This window comes from Hyperolius riggenbachi, chromosome 4 (assembly GCF_040937935.1).
Source record: "Hyperolius riggenbachi isolate aHypRig1 chromosome 4, aHypRig1.pri, whole genome shotgun sequence".
Lineage (NCBI taxonomy): Eukaryota > Metazoa > Chordata > Amphibia > Anura > Hyperoliidae > Hyperolius > Hyperolius riggenbachi.
In genome coordinates, this window is record NC_090649.1 from 490,046,588 (window position 1) to 490,067,533 (window position 20,946).

At 44.6% G+C, this 20,946-nt stretch overlaps 1 protein-coding gene across 6 annotated transcripts in view; it reads right to left on the reverse strand.

The window, feature by feature from the left end:
* Nucleotides 1–20,946, reverse strand: part of SRBD1 (S1 RNA binding domain 1) — a 308,196-nt gene that overhangs the window by 122,138 nt on the left and 165,112 nt on the right. For all 6 annotated transcript variants that reach the window (XM_068233032.1, XM_068233030.1, XM_068233027.1 and 3 more), the window contains one exon: nt 3,124–3,206. In XM_068233032.1, the coding sequence (XP_068089133.1) occupies nt 3,124–3,206 (83 nt within the window). The remainder of the gene's footprint in view (nt 1–3,123; nt 3,207–20,946) is intronic.

Consider the following 20,946-nt stretch of genomic DNA (forward strand, 5'->3'; position numbering starts at 1 on the left):
GTGTCTCAAGGTGTGATTAGAGGGGGGAAATAGATGCAAGCAATGCACTAGCGAGGTGATCAGGGCTGGGGTCTGAGGACGTTCTGAGGTGTGGGCGGGTGATTGGGTGCCCGTGACAGGGGGTGATTGATGGGTGGCAGTGACAGGGGGTGATTGACAGGTGATCAGTGGGTTATTACAGGGAATAACAGATGTAAATATTGCACTGGCGAATTGATAAGGGGGGGGTCTGAGGGCAATCTGAGCGTGTGGGCGGGTGATTGGGTGCCCGCAAGGGGCAGATTAGGGTCTAATCTGATGGGTAACAGTGACAGGTGGTGATAGGGGGTGATTGATGGGTAATTAGTGGGTGTTTAGAGGAGAGAAGAGATGTATACACTGCACTTGGGAGGTGATCTGATGTCGGATCTGCGGGCGATCTATTAGTGTGGGTGGGTGATCAGATTGCCCGCAAGGGGCAGGTTAGGGGCTGATTGATGGGTGGCAGTGACAGGGGGTGATTGATGGGTGGCAGTGACAGGGGGTGATTGATAGGTGATTGACAGGTGATCAGTGGGTTATTACAGGGAATAACAGATGTAAATATTGCACTGGCGAATTGATAAGGGGGGGTCTGAGGGCAATCTGAGCGTGTGGGCGGGTGATTGGGTGCCCGCAAGGGGTAGATTAGGGTCTAATCTGATGGGTAACAGTGACAGGTGGTGATAGGGGGTGATTGATGGGTGATTGATGGGTAATTAGTGGGTGTTTAGAGGAGAGAATAGATGTAAACAATGGATTTGGGAGGTGATCTGATGTCGGATCTGCGGGCGATCTATTGGTGTGGGGGGGTGATCAGATTGCCCGAAAGGGGCAGGTTAGGGGCTGATTGATGGGTGGCAGTGACAGGGGGTGATTGACGGGTGATTGACAGGTGATTGACAGGTGATCAGGGGGGATAGATGCATATAGTACACGGGGGGGGGGGTCTGGGGGGAATCTGAGGGGTGGGGGGTGATCAGGAGGGGGCAGTGGGCAGGGGGGGGGATAAAAAAAAAAATAGCGTTGACAGATAGTGACAGGGAGTGATTGATGGGTGATTAGGGGGGGTGACTGGGTGCAAACAGTGGTCTGGGGGGTGGGCAGGGGGGGGTCTGAGGGGTGCTGTGGGCGATCAGGGGGCAGGGGGGGGGAAATCAGTGTGCTTGGGTGCAGACTAGGGTGGCTGCAGCCTGCCCTGGTGGTCCCTCGGACACTGGGACCACCAGGGCAGGAGGCAGCCAGTATAATAGGCTTTGTATACATTACAAAGCCTATTATACATATGTGCAGCGGCGATCCGGGTGCTAGTAACCCGCCGGCGCTTCCGAACGGCCGGCGGGTTACTACGAGCGGTGGGCGGAGCCAGTCCCCGGCGGCTGATCGCGTCACGAATGACGCGATCGCCGCATAGCCACTCCCGCAGCCGCCCCCGCCGATGGGCGTATTGCGGTCGTTTGGGCCCGGACTTTGCCGCCGCCCATCGGCTGGGGGCGGTCCTCAAGTGGTTAAATACACACAAAATAAACTAGTAATACATTTTCCCTTTAACTGCTCACAGTACATGAATTTGGTGTCCTCCAACTGATAATGATGCAGTAATAAACACACGTCGCAATCTACAATACATAAATGTTAGCAAACAAATGATTAACGTCACATTATTTTACTTTTAGCAGCGTCGTTGATTTTTGTTAGCTCTCGGTAATGGATTACAAACAGGGCTGTGGAGTCGGTACAAAAATCATCTGACTCCTCAGTTTATAAAAGCACCAATTCCAACTCCAGGTAGCCAAAATAGCTCTGACTCCTTGGTATAATACTTACCAGGGCGGTGGATTTTGTACAAAAATCACCTGACTCCTCAGTTTATGAAACCACCGACTCCAGGTATTCAACATTGCTCCGCCTCCTCAGCTCTGATGCCACAGTCTTTATTACAGAGATAAGCTTTATTCACCATTTTCACTCAATGCACTATGCGGGTCCGTTATATATTGGGACCCACACTTTATCCTACATCCCCATAATCCTATGTGCCTCCACTCTACTGGGTTCTCTGAGCCCTCGACCAACTATTTGGGACACTAATGTAATGTTTATTTTGACTGTTGTAAAATAGGCTATTTGTGATATAAAGTGATGTTTAAAGTGGATCCGAGGTGAACTTTTACTCATTGCATAATTGTGTTCCATTCCTATTGTTTATAGGGCATTCCTCAAGCCAAATACTTTTTTGTTTTTGTCTTAATACTCTAATTCCCTATAAACTAAATAAACCACGCCCACAGGTTTGCAGAGAGCCTTGGCAGTAGCAAGGGCTCATGGGAGCTCAATCTGGGCAGGAGGAGGGGGAGGTATTACTAGCCAGAGATTTTAAAGGCAGAAGGGAGGAGGAGGGGGGGGGATTAGGTTTTTTTTGCTCAAGATACAGATAAGCCTGCCTCTGTGTAATGTTTACAAACAACATGGCTGCTGTCATTGTATCACAGAAAGAAATGATCATATTCTATTAAAGCTGTTTGCAGCCAGATTTGCTGTGTAAATGATCTAAACTTTAGATAAGATATATAGACAAGTTACCTGTTGTAGTTCGTTTTTCATCTCGGATCCGCTTTAACCTAAAAGGTTTATTTTGAAACAATTGATAGATATTTTCCGAGCAGTTAAACTGTTAACCTGACCATGCCTTTCCTCAGACACTATGCATGTTATAACAAAAATTAAACATTAGAATGCATATAAATTATGGCTATTTATAATGGACAACTGATACGGATATGTATAACCATCTTGTATATCATTTTTTATGAAACTTGTACATAAGTCTGAGCCACTTGTCCTCTGGTATTTTTTCCCCAGTTTCTCCAATAATTGCCTGATGAAGCGGGATTGTGCCTGCGAAACGCGTTGCAAAGGGGAGCTTTTAATACATGTTATTTTTTATATAAAATAACGAATCCCTGTCTGTATTTCCTTGAGGGAGGCAAGTCCGCCGCTTACCCCCTTTTAAACAGTTTCTAGACATTTTTATTCTACTTTGGCGCCTCTGTTCAAAAATGTCTAACATTGATTACAGAGATGCAATAGTCAGAGCAGCCTTACCTGGTACATTCCAACGCCGATGTGTTTGGGCTCAATTTTCACCAGCTCTGCTAATGGATCCTGAACACGTCTTGCTATGGAAACTGGAAGACAGAATGGGCAAATAAATGCGGATTTCTGCAAAAGTCACCATCGCGTAACTACAAAACTGTGTGATTTTCCAGCTCATACCGCTGATTGTCACAACCCCCCCTCCCCCCAGAAAATGTTCTGCGGACGCCCATGCTGCAGCAGATTCCTCTTTTACTTAAAGAGACACTGAAGCGAAAAAAAATATGATATAATGAATTGGTTGTGTACTATGAATAATTTCTAGAAGATTAGCAGCAAAGAAAATATTCTCATACTTTTATTTTCAGGTATATAGTGTTTTTTCTAACATTGCATCATTCTATAATATGTGCAGATTACACAACACTCAGCATTCAAAATGATTCTTTCAGAGCAGTCTGTGAAGTAATGACCTCTCCTCTTGCAGAGAAAAAGTAATTAGTTCACTTACAGTTGAGATAATAAAAGTCAGAAAACAGCCCTCTCCATGACATTGAAAGTCGTAGAGATTAATGGCTTTTTTTGTATAGAGATAACAACTGGAGTTTCTTAACTCTTCCTGTACTGGAAACAATTAGACTGATGTATCTGATCTTAATGTTTTATTTCTTAGTTGTACTACACATACAAATCATAATATCATAAAAAAAAATTTCGCTTCAGTGTCTCTTTAAAGAATAAGATGATATTTTAAATCACTTAAAGTGACACTGAAGCGAAAAAAACTCATGATATAATTAATTGTGAAATACGGATCATTTATCACCCTGGCGTTCTATTGATTTTGCCAGGGTGGCTGCGCAGCAGTTTTTTGGGGATTTTTTTTTTAAATCATGTAGCTAGCCTACATGATTCCCCCCTCCCTGCCGCATCCCTCCCACCCCTCCGATCGCCGCCGCACGCTTGCCCATAAGGAAATCCCGTTCTGAACGGGATTTCCTTTAGGGGCTTCCCCCGTTGCCATGGCGACGAATGGAATGAAGTCATCGACGTTGTGACGTCAGAGGGAATCCCGATCCACCCCGCAGCGCTGCCTGGCACTGATTGGCCAGGCTGCGCAGGGGTCTGGGGGGGGGGGGGGGGGAGTGGCCCGTTACGCATCGGGTAGCGGTGGATCAGCGGCGATCGTCCCCAACACGCAGCAAGCAAAGTGCTTGCTGCGTGTTTAAAAAAAAATTATTGAGCGGCGCCCTCCGGCGGTCATGTACGAGCTAAACTCGTCCATACTGCCAAGGAGGTTAATAAAACATTAGTTGCAAAGAAAATATTGTCATTTTTATTTTCAGGTATATAGCTTTCTTTTTTATAACATTGCATCATTCTCTAATAATTGCAGTTTCCACAATACACTCAGCATTTTAAATGATTTCACAGAGCAGGCCAGTGACCCTTTGAACTTTTCTCTGCAGAAAAACCATAAACAAAGAAGAAACAATGAGACAGTTGAGATAAGTGCTTCAAAAGACAGTGTTGTCCACCACTTTATAAAGTTGCAGAGCTTAAAGAAGCTCTTTTGCATAGATACCAACTGAAGTTTCTTAACTCTTCCTGTACTGGAAACAATAGGAGACTCATATCTCTGCTACTAATGTTTTATTTCTTAGCTGTACTACACATACAATTCATTATATCATACGTTTATTTTCACTTTAGATTCCCTTTAACCATAAAACTTGGCTAATGCCACAGAATATGTTAGCCGTTTATAAATCAGTAATACACATAATATTAATATAGGCGCAAGTTTGTCTCAGGCAGCAAATAGTCTAGAACTGGCCCTGCCCTCCTTCCATCTGGATGTGCGGTCCTGGTCCATGGACCCCTTCATAAGCCTTTGGATAGGCTATGTGGCAGCAAGGAGGCGTGGCTTCAGCTAATAATGTTGCCTTTACTCTCCCCTCTTCCCTTCTTATACATGCCAACGTGACCAAAGTGCAGGGTGAGGTTTATGCAACTGACTAGGAATGAGCAGACAAACATCATTCGGTGAGGATCTATGAACTACCAAGGCAGATTTTTTTTTTTTTACACTCTTGAACACCTTTTTTTGTGCATAATTTATTATTAAAAATGAATATGAAACTGTGCCAGATTGTCAGCCACAATATTAAATTCCATTTACCCAGTCCTCTGTATTTATTGTGTAGTCTACATGTAGTGTGCATTGCAATCAAATGTTTCTGCTCTAATGAATCTTATCTCAATCAGCCTGGCTTTATTTGATACATTGCCGGGGAGAGGGAAGCTTGTTATCTCCCCTCCCACAATCCTGCTCCTCACTGATTGGCTGAGGGCAGTTTAGTGTGACAGGAGGCTGAGAGGGGAAATGCATCTCACCTTTCTGGTGAAGCTGCTGAAATACAATCTATGCTGTGCTCACATGTGTTTACAAAGCAAGCTAAATATGACATTGCAGTTTGCAAGAGAAAAAAAAAAGAGTAAGGGAGGAAATTACATCAAGATTGGCTTCAGTCAGAGGCAGTAAAGATGGAAAATGTCTATCTATTACTAGACCTTAGACCCATTACAATAACAGGCGCTAGGCCTTGGACGCTATGCCCCTCTCAACCCCCGCCGCCTCCGCTAACGCAACATAGCTCGCACGGTCAGCATGCATGTGCACGGCCGATACGTGTATGCGGCCACTACACATACATGCCCACACAACACAACGGCGGCGACGCACACGCATTCCGCAATGCGAGTGCACACTCCCACCCCCTGCATCCTGCCTAAAGTCCGCCCACGTGCCGCGCATTCACGCTGGCCTAAACACACTGAGACAGGGAGACAGGATGAGGCAGGGACACAGGCAGATTATTATATAGGATATAAAATTTACTGAAATCAAAATGTAGGCAGTACAATACATATGTTATGTAGGTAGAACAAGTATTTATCTACTTATCCCTGGGATAGCATGACTGCCCCTGCTGCTTTGAATAACGGTAGTATCTTCCTTCACTGGAATGGGACTCGAGTATATAAAAGTCGGTGAGTTCCACAAATGTACGAATGATTACATTTCCAATAAGTCCCTATTCTGGAACATCCTTTCAGGCTTTTAAACAATATACGCCTTCATGTCCAACGGGAAAACGAGAAATGGCGGAGGTTATTGCCATTTATATTTAGACACATTAACAATTCCCTGGATCATAAACCACACATCATTGACCGTTTTTCCGATTGTATCTGCAGATGTTTCCGACATGGGTAGTAATATTTATCCTCACAGTCCCGGGGTTAGGGGGTGAGATGAAGAACATGGTATTATTTAAAGGGAAGGCAGTCTATCCATCCGATCTGTGCATCTGAGGGGGAAATCTCTGCAGCTACCACCAGGGATCAGCAAAGTACAGAACAGGCTAAAAAAAAACTGAACTGACACCAGTATACGTTAGAGAGGAGCTGTCAGCCATACTATCTCAGGAAAAATACACATATATAAGTAGATAAATACTTGCTCTACTTACATAACACATGTATTGCACTGTACACGTTTTGATTTTAGTGATTTTTCCACAATAAAAAAAGAGAAAATACTTCTTAGCATTTCCTATTTTAACCACTTCAGGACCACAGTCTTTTCGCCCCTTAAGGACCAGAGCCTTTTTCTCCATTCAGACCACTGCAGCTTTCACGGTTTATTGCTCGCTCATACAACCTACCACCTAAATGAATTTTACCTCCTTTTCTTGTCACTAATACAGCTTTCTTTTGGTGCTATTTGATTGCTCCTGCGATTTTTACTTTTTATTATATTCAGCAAAAAAGACATGAATTTTGGCAAAAAAATGATTTTTTTAACTTTCTGTGCTGACATTTTTCAAATAAAGTAAAATTTCTGTATACATGCAGCGCGAAAAATGTGGACAAACATGTTTTTGATGAAAAAAAAAACCCATTCAGTGTATATTTATTGGTTTGGGTAAAAGTTATAGCGTTTACAAACTATGGTGCAAAAAGTGAATTTTCCCATTTTCAAGCATCTCTGACTTTTCTGCGCACCTGTCAGGTTTCATGAGGGGCTAAAATTCCAGGATAGTACAAATACCCCCCAAATGACCCCATTTTGGAAAGAAGACATCCCAAAGTATTCAGTGAGAGGCATGGTGAGTTCATAGAAGATTTTATTTTTTGTCACAAGTTAGCGGAAAATGACACTTTCTGACAAAAAAAAGAAAAAAAAAAGTTTCCATTTCTTCTAACTTGCGACAAAAAAAAATGAAATCTGCCACGGACTCACTATGCTCCTCTCTGACTACCTTGAAGTGTCTACTTTCCAAAATGGGGTCATTTGTGGGGTGTGTTCACTGTCCTGGCATTTTGGGGGGTGCCTAATTGTAAGCACCCCTGTAAAGCCTAAAGATGCTCATTGGACTTTTGGCCCCTTAGCGCAGTTAGGCTTCAAAAAAGTGCCACACATGTGGTATTGCCGTACTCAGGAGAAGTAGTATAATGTGTTTTGGGGTGTATTTTTACACATACCCATGCTGGGTGGGAGAAATATCTCCATAAATGACAATTGTTTTATTTTTTTACACACAATTGTCTATTTATAGAAATATTTCTCCCACTCAGCATGGGTATGTGGAAAAATACACCCCAAAACACATTATACTACTTCTCCTGAGTACGGCGATACCACATGTGTGGCACTTTTTTGCACCCTAACTGCGCTAAGGGGCCCAAAGTTCAATGAGTACCTTTAGGATTTCACAGGTCATTTTGAGAAATTTCGTTTCAAGACTACTCCTCACGGTTTAGGGCCCCTAAAATGCCAGGACAGTATAGGAACCCCACAAATTACCCCATTTTAGAAAGAAGACACCCCAAGGTATTCCGTTAGGAGGATGGTGAGTTCATAGAAGATTTTTTTTTTTTTGTCACAAGTTAGCGGAAATGGATTTTAATTGTTTTTTTTCACAAAGTGTCATTTTCCGCTAACTTGTGACAAAAAATAAAATCTTCTATGAACTCACCATACTCCTAACGGAATACCTTGGGGTGTCTTCTTTCTAAAATGGGGTCATTTGTGGGGTTCCTATACTGCCCTGGCATTTTAGGGGCCCTAAACCGTGAGGAGTAGTCTTGAAACCAAATGTCGCAAAATGACCTGTGAAATCCTAAAGGTACTCATTGGACTTTGGGCCTCTTAGCGCACTTAGGGTGCAAAAAAGTGCCACACATGTGGTACCGCCGTACTCAGGAGAAGTAGTATAATGTGTTTTGGGGTGTATTTTTACACATACCCATGCTGGGTGGGAGAAATATCTCTGTAAATGACAATTGTTTGATTATTTTTACACACAATTGTCCTTTTACAGAGATATTTCTCCCACCCAGCATGGGTATGTGTAAAAATACACCCCAAAACACAATATACTACTTCTTCTGAGTACGGCAATACCACATGTGTGACACTTTTTTGCAACCTAGGTGCGCTAAGGGGCCTAACGTCCTATTCACAGGTCATTTTGAGGCCTTTGGATTCTAGACTACTGCTCACGGTTTAGGGCCCCTAAAATGCCAGGGCAGTATAGGAACCCCACAAGTGACCCCATTTTAGAAAGAAGACACCCCAAGGTATTCTGTTAGGAGTATGGTGAGTTCATAGAAGATTTTTTTTTTGTCACAAGTTAGCGGAAAATGACACTTTGTGAAAAAAAAAAACAATACATATCAATTTCCGCTAACTTGTGACAAAAAATAAAATCTTCAATGAACTCATCATACACCTAACAGAATACCTTGGGGTGTCTTCTTTCTAAAATGGGGTCACTTGTGGGGTTCCTATACTGCCCTGGCATTTTAGGGGCCCTAAAACGTGAGGAGTAGTCTTGAACCCAAATGTCTCAAAATGACCTGTGAAACCCTAAATGTACTCATTGGACTTTGGGCCCCTTAGCACAGTTAGGCTGCAAAAAAGTGTCACACATGTGGTATCGCCGTACTCAGAAGAAGTAGTATAATGTGTTTTGTGATGTATTTTTACATATAACCATGCTGGGTGGGAGAAATATCTCTGTAAATGACACATTTTTGATTTTTTTTTACACACAATTGTCCATTTACAGAGAGATTTCTCCCACCCAGCATGGGTATGTGTAAAAATACACCACAAAACACATTATACTACTTCTCCTGAGTATGGCGATACCACATGTGTGACACTTTTTTGCAGCCTAGGTGCGCTAAGGGGCCCAACGTCCTATTCACAGGTCATTTTGAGGCATTTGTTTTCTAGACTACTCCTCACGGTTTAGGGCCCCTAAAATGCCAGGGCAGTATAGGAACCCCACAAGTGACCCCATTTTAGAAAGAAGACACCCCAAGGTATTCCGTTAGGGGTATGGTGAGTTCATAGAAGATTTTATTATTTGTCACAAGTTAGTGAAAAATGACACTTTGTGAAAAAAACAATAAAAATCTAATTTCCGCTAACTTTTGACAAAAAATAAAATCTTCTATGAACTCATCATACACCTAACAGAATACCTTGGGGTGTCTTCTTTCTAAAATGGGGTCACTTGTGGGGTTCCTATACTGCCCTGGCATTTTACGGGCCCAAAACTGTGAGTAGTCTGGAAACCAAATTTCTCAAAATGACTGATCAGGGGTATAAGCATCTGCAAATTTTGATGACAGGTGGTCTATGAGGGGGCAAATTTTGTGGAACCGGTCATAAGCAGGGTGGCCTCTTAGATGACAGGATGTTTTGGGCCTGATCTGATGGATAGGAGTGCTAGGGGGTGACAGGAGGTGATTGATGGGTGTCTCAGGGGGCGGTTAGAGGGGAAAATAGATGCAATCAATGCACTGGGGAGGTGATCGGAAGGGGGTCTGAGGGGGACCTGAGGGTTTGGCCGAGTGATCAGGAGCCCACACGGGGCAAATTGGGGCCTGATCTGATGGGTAGGTGTGCTAGGGGGTGACAGGAGGTGATTGATGGGTGTCTCAAGGTGTGATTAGAGGGGGGAAATAGATGCAAGCAATGCACTAGCGAGGTGATCAGGGCTGGGGTCAGAGGACGTTCTGAGGTGTGGGCGGGTGATTGGGTGCCCGCAAGGGGCAGATTAGGGTCTAATCTGATGGGTAACCGTGACAGGTGGTGATAGGGGGTGATTGATGGGTAATTAGTGGGTGTTTAGAGGAGAGAAGAGATGTAAACACTGCACTTGGGAGGTGATCTGATGTCGGATCTGCGGGCGATCTATTGGTGTGGGTGGGTGATCAGATTGCCCGCAAGGGGCAGGTTAGGGGCTGATTGATGGGTGGCAGTGACAGGGGGTGATTGATGGGTGGCAGTGACAGGGGGTGATTGATAGGTGATTGACAGGTGATCAGTGGGTTATTACAGGGAATAACAGATGTAAATATTGCACTGGCGAATTGATAAAGGGGGGTCTGAGGGCAATCTGAGCGTGTGGGCGGGTGATTGGGTGCCCGCAAGGGGTAGATTAGGGTCTAATCTGATGGGTAACAGTGACAGGTGGTGATAGGGGGTGATTGATAGGTGATTGATGGGTAATTAGTGGGTGTTTAGAGGAGAGAAGAGATGTAAACAATGGATTTGGGAGGTGATCTGATGTCGGATCTGCGGGCGATCTATTGGTGTGGGTGGGTGATCAGATTGCCCGCAAGGGGCAGGTTAGGGGCTGATTGATGGGTGGCAGTGACAGGGGGTGATTGACGGGTGATTGACAGGTGATTGACAGGTGATCAGGGGGGATAGATGCATACAGTACACGGGGGGGGGGGGGGGGGGGGGGGTCTGGGGAGAATCTGAGGGGTGGGGGGGTGATCAGGAGGGAGTAGGGGGCAGATTAGGGACTAAAAAAAAAAATAGCGTTGACAGATAGTGACAGGGAGTGATTGATGGGTGATTAGGGGGGTGATTGGGTGCAAACAGTGGTCTGGGGGGTGGGCAGGGGGGGGGTCTGAGGGGTGCTGTGGGCGATCAGGGGGCGGGGGGGGGAAATCAGTGTGCTTGGGTGCAGACTAGGGTGGCTGCAGCCTGCCCTGGTGGTCCCTCGGACACTGGGACCACCAGGGCAGGAGGCAGCCAGTATAACCTCCCTGGCGGTCTATTTATTTTGCCAGGGAGGCTGAAATGGGGTTTTTTTTTAATTAAAAAAAAAATATTTCATGCAGCCAACTGAAAGTTGGCTGCATGAAAGCCCACTAGAGGGCGCTCCGGAAGCGTACTTTCGATCGCCTCCGGCAATCGAAAGTAACAAGATAGGCCGCAATGAGCGGCCTATCTTGTTTCGCTTTCCTCGTCGCCATGGCGACGAGCGGAGTGACGTCATGGACGTCAGTCGACGTCTTGTTTGTTCCGGCTGCGCTGGGCTCGGGCGGCTGGGGGGACCCTCTTTCGCCGCTGCACGCGGCGGATCGCCGCGGAGCGGCGGCGATCGGGCAGCACACGCGGCTGGCAAAGTGCCGGCTGCGTGTGCTGCTTTTTTCAGGAAGCAAATCGGCCCAGCAGGGCCTGAGCGGCGACCTCCGGCGGCATACCCCGAGCTCAGCTCGGGATTACCGCCAAGGAGGATAATAGGCTTTGTATACATTACAAAGCCTATTATACACTTTCCGTGCGGCGATCGGGCAGCTAGTAACCCGCCGGCGCTTCCGAACGGCCGGCGGGTTACAGCGAGCGGTGGGCGGAGCCAGTCCCCGGCGGCTGATCGCGTCACAAATGACGCGATCGCCGCATAGCCACTCCCGCAGCCGCCCCCGCCGATGGGCGTATTGCGGTCGTTTGGGCCCGGACTTTGCCGCCGCCCATCGGCTGGGGGCGGTCGTTAAGTGGTTAAATGTGGCTATTTTGAAGCCAGTCCTGATGTCATTTCCTCCCTTACTCTCCTCAGCCTTATTGTGTATGCATTGTTTGCCCTCCACTATAGAAAGTGCATTGTCTCAGCATGAGAAATATCGGCCAATCAGAGAGGAACAGAGGTGTGGGAGGGAAAATAGGAGGGAAAGAGGCTTCAGCCAATCAGGCTGCATTAGTTATGTCTGAGGGGAAGTAGAGAAGCAAAAAAGGACAACCCAGCATGCCCTGCAACATCCTTTGTGTGTACCAAATAAGAGTCAGGTAAACCAGGGAATGATGATTTATCAACAAGAAAAGTAATAGTGATTTTAACTCTTGGATTGCCTGGTTAGCATCCTTTTTACATCTTCACCAGATAAAAATAAATAATTGATTTTTGATTGTATGCCCAACAGTTACACTTTAAAGAGAACCTAAAGTCACCCACAAAAAATGAGATGAACTCACCTGGGGCTTCCCTCAACCCCCTGCAGACGATCGGTGCCCTCGCAGCTCCGCTCCGATGCCTCTGCACCCGCCGGCGAGCACTTCCGGTTTCGCCGTCCCCGGCCGACAGGCATGGGAACGCGAGTGATTGTTCGCGTTCCCAGCCTGTATATCGCCCCCTATGCTGGAGCCAGGAGGCTACAATAGCAGCATAGGGGGCGATATACAGGCTGGGAACGCGAACAATCACTCGCGTTCCCATGCCTGTCGGCCGGGGACGGCGAAACCGGAAGTGCTCGCCGGCGGGTCCTGGGCCATCGGAGCGGAGCTGCGAGGGCACCGATCGTCTGCAGGGGGTTGAGGGAAGCCCCAGGTGAGTTCATCTCATTTTTTGTGGGTGACTTTAGGTTCTCTTTAAAGTGTAACTGTAACCCCGATTTAAACTTTATTCCAATCAGTAGCGGATACCCCCTTTCTCATGAGAAATCTATTCCTTTTCTCTAATAGATCATCAGGGGGCTCTGTATGAAACCCCTCCCACGGTGTGATGTCAGGACCATGGTGCTGACGTCACACTGTGGGAGCCTTGTTGCATTGTGGGTAATGACAGCTGTTTCCACCTGCCAAGCAACCAGTATCTCCCTTTTTGCATATATATATAGCTATTAAAAAAATAAAACCTTTTAGCCTATCACATGGTTAGTGGGTGCGGTTATAGAGAATAGCAGTTGGTGCTGTCTGCCAGTACCTGCAGACTGATTGTGGATCAAACAATGTGAACAAATTACAAGACGAAAATCAATCATAAGTAGCCTGGCTTCACTATCAAAAAGCACTTCCTATGGCTACATATTGCTGTATGTTGGTATGTAGCTCCGCCCCCTCAGTGATGCTTAGCCTAGGCTGTTTAGATATGCAGAATTCTCTACCCCCACAGCATTCTGGGAGACCAGGTATATTCTGTACTGGATTCGGAACAACGAGTATACTAACATTCCGGAGAGATGACCTGACGGAACTACAGAGGTCACCACCTTGGGTGAAGCCAAGGTCATTCTACCTGGCCAGTGCGTTTGCGGTGCAATGCTCCGCCCCATCACATAAAAGTAATGTATATGATGACCCTGTGGCAGAATGCGCCGACAGGGTCCTATGTAAAGCACCGCGCCCCTCACCCAGTGACGTAATTCCTGCTGGATGAAAGGAAGTTAATCACTGGGTTCCCGGTCATATTTGCATCCTTCTGCAAATGCACGCCACCTTTTTTTTAATAATTTATGCATTGCCCATTGACTTACATTACTTCCGCCGCTGAAGTCTGACCATATCGCACTACTGACTTTGCGATGGCTCGGTGGCCGATCGGGCACCTCCGGCGATACGCAACGTGACACGGTAAGTGTACTAGGCCCCAAAGACTTTTATTGCTGTTGCGTTACCCTGTCTGCAGAAAGGGAAATGGCTGTTGTCTTGATGAGGACCGGAAGAAGAATGGCTGCTGGCGTCTGAATCCCGAGGAAGGTGATAAATGCCCGTTGTGCACAATGCTCTATACCTACCGGCGGCTTCCACGAGTCAGGCTCAGAACTACCGCTCTGAGCTGCGGATTTTAGGCCCGAGCCTAAAAAGGAGGTTAATGACCCGACGAAGCGGGAGATACCCGAGAATTTCATTCTCCTGGGGCTTCTACCAGCTCCCTGCAGCTGCCCTGTGCTCATGCCGTCTCTCAATGATCCTCTGGTCCCCTGCAGTGGCTAAGTTTCATTTCCTCGTACTGCGCATGCGTAGGACACTCCCAGCGATTGCAGAGTGGTCAAGGCAGCGCAGGAGCAGTGGCCTCGCTGGAAAACGAAACTTAGCCGCTGCGGGAGACTGGAGGATTCTTGAGTGACGGTGCGGGCACAAAGAGGCTGCAGGGGGCTGGTAGAAACCCCAGGTGAGTCATTTTTAAGTTTAGTTTAGGTTTCCTTTAAGATTATAGAAGCAGAATTTCTGAATTGATTGTAATGTTTCCTGGATCATAAATGTATCAGTTAATTCTATTGGAACTCACATCCTTCCTGCACACGGTGTCGTTTTTATTATTTTTTTTCTTTTGTTACAGAAAATCCAATTCAAACAAATAAGAAGTCTTGTCAGGTATTAGAAGCTATGATTAATAAAGTGTTCCATTATACAAATCCCTGCGTGCAATATCTGTTCTAATCCAAAACTAAGAGCTTTGTGGAATATCTGGAGAACTCAATAAATAAGCAAGTTACACTTTCCTGCTATTGTGCGAGTCGGTCTTTCCCTAAAAAGCGGTTTTATTGTGAAGTCCGATGTCTGTCACCGTTCAGCGTTTGTAACTACGGGGGAACATAGGACTTGCTATAAACTTTACCAGATGTAAGATGATGTTAGATTAAGTTATTTAGTGTGTGCTACATGATTTTAGATTACGTTAAATTAGCGTCTTTGGACGGAGAGCGGGGAAAGGAGAGATGTTTCATCCTGCTCAGTCCAGCCCGGCTCTTTAACCCTGTGAGTAAAGGTACTGCTGAACCAACAGGAAAAGGGGCATGTACAAGTTCCACCAATCAGAAGCCACGTTGTAAAACAAGGCAGGCAGCACTCCCAAATAACCTCACAAACAGAATGGCCAAAATGTCATCAAGCTTGGACGCAGAAGGAAAAGACCTCTATGTATCCCCCCTCCCCCCCCCCCCCCCCAACCAACTTTTATCCTTACCGGAGAGGCTTTCCCATACTCCCAGGAGTGGCTGAGAGACCGGGTCCTTGTTCTGATTGGCTCTTAATTCTGGCCAATTACGGTGCGGCTTTCCAATATAGTTGGCTGACACTGAAGTGTTGACAGCAACTCCGAGAATGAGAGTTGAAGCTACCCTGTTCCATAATGGCCACGATTACTGCACAAAGCTAAACCCAGCTGCAGGAATAAACCGTATATATATATTTTTTTAGTGGCTTTCAGCTTGCTGGTTCCCCTTTTTAACAAACAACCCGAAGGGCCCTCCCTCAACTACAGTATTAGCTCTCTATTAGTCCTGTGCTCATAATAATTACTTCTACTTTTAATTGTGGTAATCATTAGCAAACCATTTCCCATCCCCTTCTTGCACCTCTGACACTGTAGTTGCCATTTGCAGGTTTTGGTGCGCCATATGAATTGTTATGTATAGAGTGCTTGGGGGGCCCCATTGCAAAACTTGCATCAGGGCCCACAGCTCCTTAGCTACGCCACTAAAACAAAGAGTATTATCCCAACTTCTAGAGTTCCCTCTGCAATTGTGAGCAAATCAACCGCCTGCTTCTTCCCACACTGACCGTTGTACCCCGGTTGCCTCTACAAGAAAACACTGGACAGGGTGGTTGGAAGGTGTAATGAACCCCTACCTATGGGGGAGAGGGGGGGGGGGAGCTGTACCCACAGACTGTAGTTACTGCCACACTAGTAGTAGAGTATTTGGGAGAACTAAAGTCCACTACGGATCCCTCTTGGTGGACCACATACAACACTATAATCCGTATTACATAACCAGGGATATATACCAAGAAAAAAAACAGGAAGCCAATACCGATAAACTTTTTCTTTTAATGTCCCCAAAAATATGCAGAAGAATATAAACAGAATTTTTACGCCATAGAAAAATCCACGGACGAAACACATCACGTAGTAAGGTGCATATCAATAATTTACGGAAAGAAACAATTTATCGTAGAAAAGGCACCAACATTGATTTGTTTCGAGTCAGAGGCCCTTCTTCAGGCCTTAAAGAGACTCCGTAACAAAAATTGCATCCTGTTTTTTATCATCCTACAAGTTCCAAAAGCTATTCTAATGTGTTCTGGCTCACTGCAGCACTTTATACTATCACTGTCTCTGTAATAAATCAATGTATCTTTCCCCTGTCAGACTTGTCAGCCAGTGTCTGGAAGGCTGCCAAGTTCTTCAGTGTTGTGGTTCTGTGATGAATCTCCCCCTTCCAGGCCCCTCTATGCACACTGCCTGTGTATTATTTAGATTATGGCAGATTCTCTCTTCTCTCTTATCTTTTACAAGCTGGATAAATCGTCCTCTGAGCTGGCTGGGCTTTCACATACTGAGGATTACAGACAAAGGCAAAGCTGTTTGCAGGAAGAAAAGACCAGCCTGAAACTTCAGTGCATGAGAGCAGAAGGGGGAAAGAAACACACAAATGATCTCTTGAGATACAAAAGGAAAGCTGTATACAGCCTGCTTGTGTATGGATGTATTTTCTATGTGTGGACATACTGTACATCAACCTACTTCCTGTTTTGGTGGCCATTTTGTTTGTTTATAAACAAACTTTTTAAAACGGTTTTTAACCACTTTTAATGCGGCGGGGAGCGGCGAAATTGTGACAGAGGGTAATAGGAGATGTCCCCTAACGCACTGGTATGTTTACTTTTGTGCGATTTTAACAATACAGATTCTCTTTAATATAATGAAAATCTATAAAAGTGTAAAATACAACAATTAAAAATTACTTCCTTATTTATTGTGGGATTGCACTACAATTTTTAATTGTTGTATGTTACACTGTTCTAGATTTTCATTATATTAAGGCCTGAAGAAGGGTCTCTGACCCGAAACAAATCGATTTTGCTGCCTTTTCTACAATAAATTGTTTCTTTCCATAAATGATTGATATGCACCATACCACGTGATGTGTTTCGTCCGTGGATTTTTCTATGTAGTGAAAAGTCTGTTTATATTCTTCTGCACATTTTTTTTAAACATTAAAGAAAGTCTTAAAGTGGATCCGAGATAAACTTTTACTCATTGCATAATTGCGTTCCTTTCCTATTGTTTATAGTGCATTCCTTAAGCCAAATACTTTTTTGTTTTTGTTTTAATACTCTAATTCTCTTTAAACTAAACACGCCTCGCCCACCGCTTTTCAGAGTGCCTTGGCATTTTCAGACAGTAGCAAGGGCTTATGGGAGCTCAGTCTGGGCAGGAGTAGGGGGGAGGTGTTACTAGCCAGAGATTTCAGAGGCAGAGGGGAGGAGGGTGGAGGAGGGGGAATTAGGTTTTCACAGTGCTGGAGATGCAGATCAGCTTGCCTGTGTGTAATGTTTACAAACAACATGGCTGCCCTCATTGTATCACAGGAAGAAATAATCATATTCTGTTGAAGCTGTTTGCAGCTAGGTTTGCTGTGTAAACTATCTAAACTTTAGACAAGATATATAGACAAGTTACTTATTATAGTTAGTTTTTCATCGCGGATCCGCTTGAAGCCAATTTAAAAACTTGTTTTTACCTGTTATTTAGGTAAAGGAATATGGCCAGCGCTAAAACGCTGCATTCCCGTGCAGAACAAGGGTTTTATAACCCCCAAATCCCCGGGGCAAAAATCAGGGAGCGCTTCCTGGTAGAGGCAGAGCTTAGTGCTGTAGCTCTTCAATACTCACGTCAATCCCCGCTGATTGCCACCTCGCTCAGTCTTCTTTCACTTTCAAGTCTTTTAATGGAGGCAGAGCTACAGCGCTAAGCTCCGCCTCCCCGGGCAGCAAAATCCACGACTCTGAAAGTCGTAGATTTATGCCCTAGGATTTGGGGGTTATAAAGCCCTTGTTCTGCCACGGGAATGTGGTGTTTTAGCACTGGCCATATTCCTTAAAGAGAACCCAAGGTGGGATTTACTTATGTTAGTGGGGCACAGAGGCTGGTTGTGCACAGTAACACCAGCCTCTGTTGCCCCATGGTGTGCCTCCAGGACCCCCCTGTGCGCTGCTATACCCCCCGCAGTGCTGGCGACACGCAGCGTGTCGCCAGCACAATGTTTACCTATGCCTGTCTGTTAGTGCCGCTCCCCCGCCTCCTCCGTATCTGCGCTACCCGCCCGCGTCCCTTCCCTCCCGCTGATTGGTTTTCTTTAAAGGGGTCCAAGCAGCTTTTCTTCTGCAATTTGTCCTGATTTCTAATAACTGTAAGAGCTACTACCCCCCCCCCCCCCTTTCCCTCATTTATCCAGGGGAAGGTGTGACTGTATTCAAGTGTGACTCTCTAAACTGTTTAACTACTTACTGCACCAGGTGGAGTCCCGGGGGTGTGAAGATTAGTCTATGGGAGAGGGCGGACTCGCGTGCAACCGTTACCGCTGGTTAACGAGGAGATGAATGAATGGGAATGCAGTTCCCATTCATAAATCTAAGTCCCCAAGTCAATGATCGCTGGCATCTATTAGATGCCTGCATCATTGTATCTTCCGGGTGTTACACTGCCACGCATTATTTCTGATTACCGTCCTTACATAAGCGAATCGGAAATAATGACTGAGGACATCTTGTGGCCAAATAGTAAAACTACATTACAAAACATTTTATTGAAAGTGGATCCGAGATGAACTTTTACTCATTGCATAATTGTGTTCCTTTCCTATTGTTTATAGGGCATTCCTCAAGCCAAATACTTTTTTGTTTTAGTTTTAATACTCCTATTCCCTATAACCTAAACAAGCCACGCCCACAGATTTTAAGAGAGCCTTGGCATTTAAAGACAGTAGCAAGGGCTCATGGGAGCTCAGTCTGGGCGGGAGGAGGGGGAGGTAATACTAGCCAGAGATTTCAGAGGCAAAGGGGAGGAGGGAGGAGGATGGGGGATTAGGTTTTTTTCACAGGCTGAGTGCTGAAGATGCAGATAAGAAGATGCTCGTCTGTGTGTAATGTTTACAAACAACATGGCTGCTGTCATTGTATCACAGGAATAAATAATCACATTCTATTAAAGCGGTTTGCAGCTAGATTTGCTGTGTAAACTATTTAAACTTTAGATAAAATATATAGACAAGTTACTTGTTATAGTTAGTTTTTCATCTCAGATCCGCTTTAATAAAAATACCTACACTTACATTTAAAATTAACCATCTCCCTCCCACACTCCCCCATAGTACCCAAACATTATAATATATATATATATATATATATATATATATATATATATATATATATATATATATATACAAAAATTTGCATAAAAAATAAATAAATACATAAATAGTTGCCTTAAGGACTGAGCTATTTTAATATGCATGTCAAGAGGGTATAATATTGTTATTTTTTAAATTTGCTGACTTATAAATAGTGATTGATGCAAAACTAAAAAAAAAATGCACCTTATTTCCAAATAAAATATTGGCGCCATACATTGTACTAGGGAAAAATTGTAACCGTTGCAATAACCGGGACAAATAAAATGTGTGGGTTTTATCCACAGAAGAACACTTTATTTTAACACTATAATGGCCGAAAACTGAGAAATAATTTTTCCCTTTTTTTATTATTCCAATTAAAATGTTTTTAGAATAAAATAATTCTTAGCATAATGTACCTCCCAAAGAAAGCTAATTGGTGGCTAAAAAACAAGATATAGATCAGGTCGTTGTGAATAGTTGCAATTAAGTTATTGGCGAAAGAAAGGGAGGAGCACTGACAGGTGAAAATTGCTCTGGTCCTAGAGGGGAAAACCCCTCAGTGGTCAAGTGGTTAAAGTACATATATTATCTCCCCAACCACCTGCTGATGAAAGCTTTTAAAGCTAATTACAGCGGTCCTTATCTGCCTGCTCTTTCTGAAGGCCACGGAAGAAGGGCAATAAAAGCCTCTAAGAAACATTTAAATGTAAAATGTAAAAATGGCATTTTAGTAATGAGCCACATTGTTAGCATACATTTTTAATGTGCTATTGAGATGCCCTGGAGGCTAAAAATTCTGCTCGGTTTTCTTTAAACACAGATGAAGCACAAGCTCTGTCAACAAATGCCTACTGGGATGGGGAACTCGTTTGTCTGGAGTTGGTCTTTAAGTTTTGTGATTTAATTTTAGATGCGTGTAAAGGGGAGGGTCAATCCGGGCCCACACTGCACCGCCGAGGCCATGTTCAGAGACAGCATCACCTGACTGGTGTAATTTGGAGAGCGCTCGGCTTGGCGCACATACAGCTATTCTGCAAGTTCAGCATCTGGTCAGCGGAGAGAGCAGCAGCGCGGTATGCAGAGGGAACATGCACTATTATGATAGGTTGTTAGGAAAATAACTCACTGTTCTATAATTTCTGACGTTTAGCAAAGCACACAATCAGGACATAAGCGAAACCGAATGGATTTCATTTTCAAAACACAGAATCCTATTCTTTACATATTTAGCATTCCCATCAAAAGATCAGCATGGTTTCATTTTGCTGAAAAGCCAGTTATGGTAACAATATTTTTATTTAGTTTTTTTTTAATACTTATTACATCCAGCACTAACCATATTTTTGTATTTTTTTTTATATATTCAGGAAAACATGTTGATTATTCATAGCCAGCAGGTGGAGCTCTTGAGAATTACAGTCCCAGATTACTTGGGGCCCTGTTCCACTAGCAGTGTCTTGCTATTCGATTGCGGATTACAAAATGCCAGGTTCTTTTAAAACTGATGGAATGCACCCCCTTCCCCGTGCCTAACACTAACTCTCCCTCCTGATGCCCCCC